The sequence below is a fragment of the Salmo salar genome, unplaced genomic scaffold, assembly GCF_905237065.1.
Source record: "Salmo salar unplaced genomic scaffold, Ssal_v3.1, whole genome shotgun sequence".
NCBI lineage: Eukaryota > Metazoa > Chordata > Actinopteri > Salmoniformes > Salmonidae > Salmo > Salmo salar.
In genome coordinates, this window is record NW_025548410.1 from 90,532 (window position 1) to 99,699 (window position 9,168).

The following is a 9,168-nucleotide window of genomic DNA, read 5'->3' on the forward strand; positions in this document are numbered from 1 at the left end:
ATCCTCAGAATGTTACCTGGTGATATGGTGCTGCTAGTGATGGACAACACACCCAGAATGTTACCTGGTGATATGGTGCTGCTAGACAACACACCCAGAATGTTACCTGGTGATATGGTGCTGCTAGTGATAGACAACACACCCAGAGTGTTACCTGGTGATATGGTGCTGCTAGTGATGGACAACACACCCAGAATGTTACCTGGTGATATGGTGCTGCTAGTGATAGACAACACACCCAGAATGTTACCTGGTGATATGGTGCTGATAGACAACATACTCAGAATGTTACCTGGTGATATGGTGCTGCTAGACAACACACCCAGAATGTTACCTGGTGATATGGTGCTGCTAGTGATGGACAACACACCCAGAATGTTACCTGGTGATATGGTGCTGCTAGTGATAGACAACACACCCAGAATGTTACCTGGTGATATGGTGCTGCTAGTGATAGACAACACACCCAGAATGTTACCTGGTGATATGGTGCTGCTAGTGATAGACAACACACCCAGAATGTTACCTGGTGATATGGTGCTGATAGACAACACACCCAGAATGTTACCTGGTGATATGGTGCTGATAGTGATAGACAACACACCCAGAATGTTACCTGGTGATATGGTGCTGCTAGACAACACACCCAGAATGTTACCTGGTGATATGGTGCTGCTAGACAACACACCCAGAATGTTACCTGGTGATATGGTGCTGCTAGTGATAGACAACACACCCAGAATGTTACCTGGTGATATGGTGCTGCTAGTGATAGACAACACACCCAGAATGTTACCTGGTGATATGGTGCTGCTAGACAACACACCCAGAATGTTACCTGGTGATATGGTGCTGCTAGTGATGGACAACACACCCAGAATGTTACCTGGTGATATGGTGCTGCTAGTGATAGACAACACACCCAGAATGTTACCTGGTGATATGGTGCTGATAGACAACACACCCAGAATGTTACCTGGTGATATGGTGCTGCTAGACAACACACCCAGAATGTTACCTGGTGATATGGTGCTGCTAGACAACACACCCAGAATGTTACCTGGTGATATGGTGCTGCTAGACAACACACCCAGAATGTTACCTGGTGATATGGTGCTGCTAGTGATAGACAACACACCCAGAATGTTACCTGGTGATATGGTGCTGCTAGACAACACACCCAGAATGTTACCTGGTGATATGGTGCTGCTAGACAACACACCCAGAATGTTACCTGGTGATATGGTGCTGCTAGTGATAGACAACACACCCAGAATGTTACCTGGTGATATGGTGCTGCTAGTGATGGACAACACACCCAGAATGTTACCTGGTGGTATGGTGCTGATAGACAACACACCCAGAATGTTCCTTGGTGGTATGGTGCTGATAGACAACACACCCAGAATGTTACCTGGTGGTATGGTGCTGATAGACAACACACCCAGAATGTTACCTGGTGATATGGTGCTGCTAGTGATAGACAACACACCCAGAATGTTACCTGGTGATATGGTGCTGCTAGTGATAGACAACACACCCAGAATGTTACCTGGTGATATGGTGCTGCTAGACAACACACCCAGAATGTTACCTGGTGATATGGTGCTGCTAGTGATGGACAACACACCCAGAATGTTACCTGGTGATATGGTGCTGTTAGACAACACACCCAGAATGTTACCTGGTGATATGGTGCTGCTAGTGATAGACAACACACCCAGAATGTTACCTGGTGATATGGTGCTGCTAGACAACACACCCAGAATGTTACCTGGTGGTATGGTGCTGATAGACAACACACCCAGAATGTTACCTGGTGGTATGGTGCTGATAGACAACACACCCAGAATGTTACCTGGTGATATGGTGCTGTTAGACAACACACCCAGAATGTTACCTGGTGATATGGTGCTGCTAGTGATAGACAACACACCCAGAATGTTACCTGGTGATATGGTGCTGCTAGTGATAGACAACACACCCAGAATGTTACCTGGTGATATGGTGCTGCTAGATAACACACCCAGAATGTTACCTGGTGATATGGTGCTGCTAGTGATAGACAACACACCCAGAATGTTACCTGGTGATGTGGTGCTGTTAGACAACACACCCAGAATGTTACCTGGTGATATGGTGCTGCTAGTGATAGACAACATCCTCAGAATGTTACCTGGTGATATGGTGCTGCTAGTGATGGACAACACACCCAGAATGTTACCTGGTGATATGGTGCTGTTAGACAACACACCCAGAATGTTACCTGGTGATATGGTGCTGTTAGACAACACACCCAGAATGTTACCTGGTGATATGGTGCTGCTAGTGATAGACAACACACCCAGAATGTTACCTGGTGATATGGTGCTGCTAGTGATAGACAACACACCCAGAATGTTACCTGGTGATATGGTGCTGATAGACAACACACCCAGAATGTTACCTGGTGATATGGTGCTGATAGACAACACACCCAGAATGTTACCTGGTGATATGGTGCTGATAGACAACACACCCAGAATGTTACCTGGTGATATGGTGCTGCTAGTGATAGACAACATCCTCAGAATGTTACCTGGTGATATGGTGCTGCTAGTGATAGACAACACACCCAGAATGTTACCTGGTGATGTGGTGCTGTTAGACAACACACCCAGAATGTTACCTGGTGATATGGTGCTGCTAGTGATAGACAACTCACCCAGAATGTTACCTGTTGATATGGTGCTTATAGACAACACACCCAGAATGTTACCTGGTGATATGGTGCTGATAGACAACACACCCAGAATGTTACCTGGTGATGTGGTGCTGTTAGACAACACACCCAGAATGTTACCTGGTGATATGGTGCTGCTAGTGATAGACAACACACCCAGAATGTTACCTGGTGATATGGTGCTGATAGTGATAGACAACACACCCAGAATGTTACCTGGTGATATGGTGCTGCTAGTGATAGACAACACACCCAGAATGTTACCTGGTGATATGGTGCTGCTAGTGATAGACAACATCCTCAGAATGTTACCTGGTGATATGGTGCTGTTAGACAACACACCCAGAATGTTACCTGGTGATATGGTGCTGCTAGTGATAGACAACACACCCAGAATGTTACCTGGTGATATGGTGCTGCTAGTGATAGACAACACACCCAGAATGTTACCTGGTGATATGGTGCTGCTAGTGGTAGACAACACACCCAGAATGTTACCTGGTGATATGGTGCTGCTAGACAACACACTCAGAATGTTACCTGGTGATATGGTGCTGCTAGTGATAGACAACACACTCAGAATGTTACCTGGTGATATGGTGCTGATAGACAACATCCTCAGAATGTTACCTGGTGATATGGTGCTGCTAGTGATAGACAACACACTCAGAATGTTACCTGGTGATATGGTGCTGCTAGACAACACACCCAGAATGTTACCTGGTGATATGGTGCTGCTAGTGATAGACAACACACCCAGAATGTTACCTGGTGATATGGTGCTGCTAGTGATAGACAACATCCTCAGAATGTTACCTGGTGATATGGTGCTGCTAGTGATAGACAACACACCCAGAATGTTACCTGGTGATGTGGTGCTGTTAGACAACACACCCAGAATGTTACCTGGTGATATGGTGCTGCTAGTGATAGACAACATCCTCAGAATGTTACCTGGTGATATGGTGCTGCTAGTGATAGACAACACACCCAGAATGTTACCTGGTGATATGGTGCTGCTAGACAACACACCCAGAATGTTACCTGGTGATATGGTGCTGCTAGTGATGGACAACACACCCAGAATGTTACCTGGTGATATGGTGCTGCTAGTGATAGACAACACACCCAGAATGTTACCTGGTGATATGGTGCTGTTAGACAACATACTCAGAATGTTACCTGGTGATATGGTGCTGATAGACAACACACCCAGAATGTTACCTGGTGATATGGTGCTGCTAGTGATAGACAACATCCTCAGAATGTTACCTGGTGATATGGTGCTGCTAGTGATAGACAACACACCCAGAATGTTACCTGGTGATATGGTGCTGCTAGACAACACACCCAGAATGTTACCTGGTGATATGGTGCTGCTAGTGATAGACAACACACCCAGAATGTTACCTGGTGATATGGTGCTGTTAGACAACATACTCAGAATGTTACCTGGTGATATGGTGCTGATAGACAACACACCCAGAATGTTACCTGGTGATGTGGTGCTGTTAGACAACACACCCAGAATGTTACCTGGTGATATGGTGCTGCTAGTGATAGACAACATCCTCAGAATGTTACCTGGTAATGCTGCTAGTGAAACACTCAGAATGTTACCTGGTGATATGGTGCTGCTAGTGATAGACAACACACCCAGAATGTTACCTGGTGATATGGTGCTGCTAGTGATAGACAACACAACCTCTCTAAAATCTCACATTCAGGTTTTTAATCCCAGTGATTTAAATCTATTTTTATTTGATATCACATTCAAGGGTCTGAGCTCACATGTAAGGTCATTGTGGAAAATAACTAGTGAATATTCTTAAAGGGGATTTAGGTCGTATGTTTGGTTTCATCTGTACATCGGACACTTGGTTTCTTCTTTATTATTTTATTAATGAAATAATGTTTCGTGCTCTACATAACGTCTGCCCGTCTCTTCCTTGTCGCCCCGTAGATGAAAACGGGGAGGAATCGGACGAACCGCCCAAAGTGGAAGTCCAGGAGATCAAGGAGACTGACGCCTTTTACTCCAAGAAGTAGGTCGTTTACAGAAACATTTAAAATAAAAATACTAATAATAATAAATATGTCTCTAATACATCTGTAGGATCTCCTTTATGCGTGTTAGAAACATCCAATGGAATGTATTATGGGTCACATTTGCCATAAACGTTTTACAGTGTTATATTTTACCAGTGCGTTGCTTCAAAAACCTTTTCAACTCGCTGGAAAAGACCGACTATTTTAGATAACATAACGAAAGTTTACAGTTATTCTACGCTTTTTTTTTTTTTTGTTATTCGTTACACACGTCCAGTATTTTTCAGAAATGTGTTTTCTTCCACAACGATGAGATTGACGTTCCAGGTGTTTTCCAGGTGTAAACTCTTCTATAAGAAGGAGACGGAGTTCAAGGAGAAAGGAGTCGGAACGCTGCATCTGAAAACGACGTCGGACGGAAAGACACAGCTGTTAGTCCGCGCCGATACCAACCTGGGTATGTTTTTCAAATATTAAACCTTTTCCCTATTAAACCTTATTAAACCTTTCCTTTTTGAACCTTATTAACCCTTTCCCTATTAAACCTTATTAAACCTTATTAAACCTTTCCTTATTGAACCTTATTAACCCTTTCCCTATTAAACCTTATTACACCTTTCCCTATTAAACCTTATTACACCTTATTAAACATTTCCTTATTGAACCTTATTAAACCTTTCCCTATTAAACCTTATTAACCCTTTCCTTATTAAACCTTGCCTTATTAAACCTGACCGCATTAAGCCTTATTAAACCTGACCGCATTAAGCCTTATTGAACCTGACCGCATTAAGCCTTATTAAACCTGACCGCATTAAGCCTTATTAAACCTGACCGCATTAAGCCTTATTAAACCTGACCACATTAAGCCTTATTAAACCTGACCGCATTAAGCCTTATTAAACCTGACCGCATTAAGCCTTATTAAACCTGACCCATTACCTTATTAAACCTGACCGCATTAAGCCTTATTAAACCTGACCGCATTAAGCCTTATTAAACCTGACCGCATTAAGCCTTATTAAACCTGACCGCATTAAGCCTTATTAAACCTGACCGCATTAAGCCTTATTAAACCTGACCGCATTAAGCCTTATTAAACCTGACCGCATTAAGCCTTATTAAACCTGACCGCATTAAGCCTTATTAAACCTGACCGCATTAAGTTAACCTTATAAGACCGCATTAAGCCTTATTAAACCTGACCGCATTAAGCCTTATTAAACCTGACCGCATTAAGCCTTATTAAACCTGACCACATTAAGCCTTATTAAACCTGACCCTTTACCTTATTAAACCTGACCGCATTAAGCCTTATTAAACCTGACCGCATTAAGCCTTATTAAACCTGACCCGCATTAAGCCTTATTAAACCTGACCGCATTAAGCCTTATTAAACCTGACCGCATTAAGCCTTATTAAACCTGACCGCATTAAGCCTTATTAAACCTGACCGCATTAAGCCTTATTAAACCTGACCGCATTAAGCCTTATTAAACCTGACCTAGACTGTACTAACTGAGGGAAATATATTAATTTAGTTGGGGCAACATTTTTGTTCTCACCTGCGCGTTTCCAATATATTCATTAATTGTTGCCACCGCTGCAAAAAATGATGTTATTTTAAAAAAAAATGTATATATATTTCGGCCGAGGTGCTTTTTTAAATGTATTGTCATTGGCTCAATGATTGTAAGTCTATGACACCTAGCATGTCCTCGTGCTAATGCTAGTCCCAATGCATTCCCCCGCTAGTAGCAATGCCCCGCTAGCCCTGCCACCACCGCTGAAAACAATCCTAGGGGAAACGCTGCCTGTGGTAAATTACTGCAGGCTCTGTAAAATCCTAGGAGCAGATTTTTGAACTTTCTAAAAATGTACCAACAGGAGAAAGAGGTTTTTTTATTTGTGGTTTTAAAGTGTGATGCCCAATTCACTTTATGCAACTCACAGTTAACAAATCTTTAGTGATAAGTGTTTTTGCCTGCTGGCCCATACTGAGGCTGTGTTGAAGATGACTTTAGGCCTCCTGTTTGGCTGCTGCTGTGGAACTATAGAGCTGTAGCCTACATGAGGAATTTACTGAACTCATCTCCTCCCTCTGGTGGCCATACTGAGGTATTACTGTGGCTATCTGAGGTACTACTGTGGATATCTGTAGTCTCGTCCCTCTAGTGGATATCTGAGGTACTACTGTGGATATCTGAGGTACTACTGTGGATATCTGAGGTACTACTGTGGATATCTGTAGTCTCGTCCCTCTAGTGGCCATACTGAGGTATTACTGTGGCTATCTGAGGTATTACTGTGGATATCTGTAGTCTCGTCCCTCTAGTGGCCATACTGAGGTATTACTGTGGCTATCTGAGGTACTACTGTGGCACTACTGTGGCTGAGGTACTACTGTGGCTATCTGAGGTACTACTGTGGATATCTGCAGTCTCGTCCCTCTAGTGGCCAGACTGAGGTATTACTGTGGAATTACTGTAGTCTCCAGACTGAGGTACTACTGTGGCTATCTGAGGTACTACTGTGGCTATCTGAGGTACTACTGTGGCTATCTGAGGTACTACTGTGGCTATCTGAGGTACTACTGTGGCTATCTGAGGTACTACTGTGGCTATCTGAGGTATTACTGTGGATATCTGTAGTCTCGTCCCTTTAGTGGCTATCTGAGGTACTACTGTGGCTGAGGTACTACTGTGGCTATCTGAGGTACTACTGTGGCTATCTGAGGTACTACTGTGGCTATCTGAGGTACTACTGTGGCTATCTGAGGTACTACTGTGGCTATCTGAGGTACTACTGTGGATATCTGCAGTCTCGTCCCTCTTTTTCTCTCTCCTTTTCCAGGTAACACCCTGGTCCAGACCTCATCAATAACCTGTCTGTCTGTAACATCCTGGTCCAGACCTCATCAATAACCTGTCTGTCTGTAACATCCTGGTCCAGACCTCATCAATAACCTGTCTGTCTGTAACACCCTGGTCCAGACCTCATCAATAACCTGTCTGTCTGTAACATCCTGGTCCAGACCTCATCAATAACCTGTCTGTCTGTAACATCCCGGTCCAGACCTCATCAATAACCTGTCTGTCTGTAACATCCCGGTCCAGACCTCATCAATAACCTGTCTGTCTGTAACATCCTGGTCCAGACCTCATCAATAACCTGTCTGTAACATCCTGGTCCAGACCTCATCAATAACCTGTCTGTCTGTAACACCCTGGTCCAGACCTCATCAATAACCTGTCTGTCTGTAACACCCTGGTCCAGACCTCATCAATAACCTGTCTGTCTGTAACACCCTGGTCCAGACCTCATCAATAACCTGTCTGTCTGTAACATCCCGGTCCAGACCTCATCAATAACCTGTCTGTCTGTAACATCCTGGTCCAGACCTCATCAATAACCTGTCTGTCTGTAACATCCTGGTCCAGACCTCATCAATAACCTGTCTGTCTGTAACATCCTGGTCCAGACCTCATCAATAACCTGTCTGTCTGTAACATCCTGGTCCAGACCTCATCAATAACCTGTCTGTCTGTAACATCCCGGTCCAGACCTCATCAATAACCTGTCTGTCTGTAACACCCTGGTCCAGACCTCATCAATAACCTGTCTGTCTGTAACATCCTGGTCCAGACCTCATCAATAACCTGTCTGTCTGTAACATCCCGGTCCAGACCTCATCAATAACCTGTCTGTAACATCCTGGTCCAGACCTCATCAATAACCTGTCTGTCTGTAACATCCTGGTCCAGACCTCATCAATAACCTGTCTGTAACATCCTGGTCCAGACCTCATCAATAACCTGTCTGTCTGTAACATCCCGCTCCAGACCTCATCAATAACCTGTCTGTAACATCCTGGTCCAGACCTCATCAATAACCTGTCTGTCTGTAACACCCTGGTCCAGACCTCATCAATAACCTGTCTGTCTGTAACATCCTGGTCCAGACCTCATCAATAACCTGTCTGTCTGTAACATCCCGGTCCAGACCTCATCAATAACCTGTCTGTCTGTAACATCCCGGTCCAGACCTCATCAATAACAACCCCCTCTCTCTCTCTCTCTCTCCTCCAGGTAACATCCTGTTGAACATCATGGTCCAGCCTTCCATACCCTGTTCCAGAATGGGGAAGAACAACGTGATGGTGATTTGTGTTCCTAACCCTGTGGTGGACCACAACAACCCTACCAACCCTGTCGCCATGCTCATCAGGGTCAAAACAGCAGAGGATGCTGACGAACTGCACAACATACTGGAGGAGAAGAAAGCTTAGATAACTAACCCCTGGTCCCTGGAGGGCGATACAGGCTGACCCCAGTCCAGCCTTCTGCCTATCAACTAACCCCTGGTCCCTGGAGGGCGATACAGGCTGACCCCAGTCC

At 44.4% G+C, this 9,168-nt stretch overlaps 1 protein-coding gene across 1 annotated transcript in view; it reads left to right on the forward strand.

Moving 5' to 3' along the window:
* LOC106594813 (nuclear pore complex protein Nup50) overlaps window positions 1–9,162 on the forward strand; it is a 29,696-nt gene extending 20,534 nt beyond the window's left edge. Inside the window, exons 6-8 of the mRNA XM_045712339.1 lie at window positions 4,686–4,767; window positions 5,110–5,228; window positions 8,860–9,162. Coding sequence (XP_045568295.1) covers window positions 4,686–4,767; window positions 5,110–5,228; window positions 8,860–9,059 — 401 coding nt within the window. The 3' untranslated portion in view covers window positions 9,060–9,162. The remainder of the gene's footprint in view (window positions 1–4,685; window positions 4,768–5,109; window positions 5,229–8,859) is intronic.
* The last annotated feature ends 6 nt before the right edge of the window (window positions 9,163–9,168 follow it).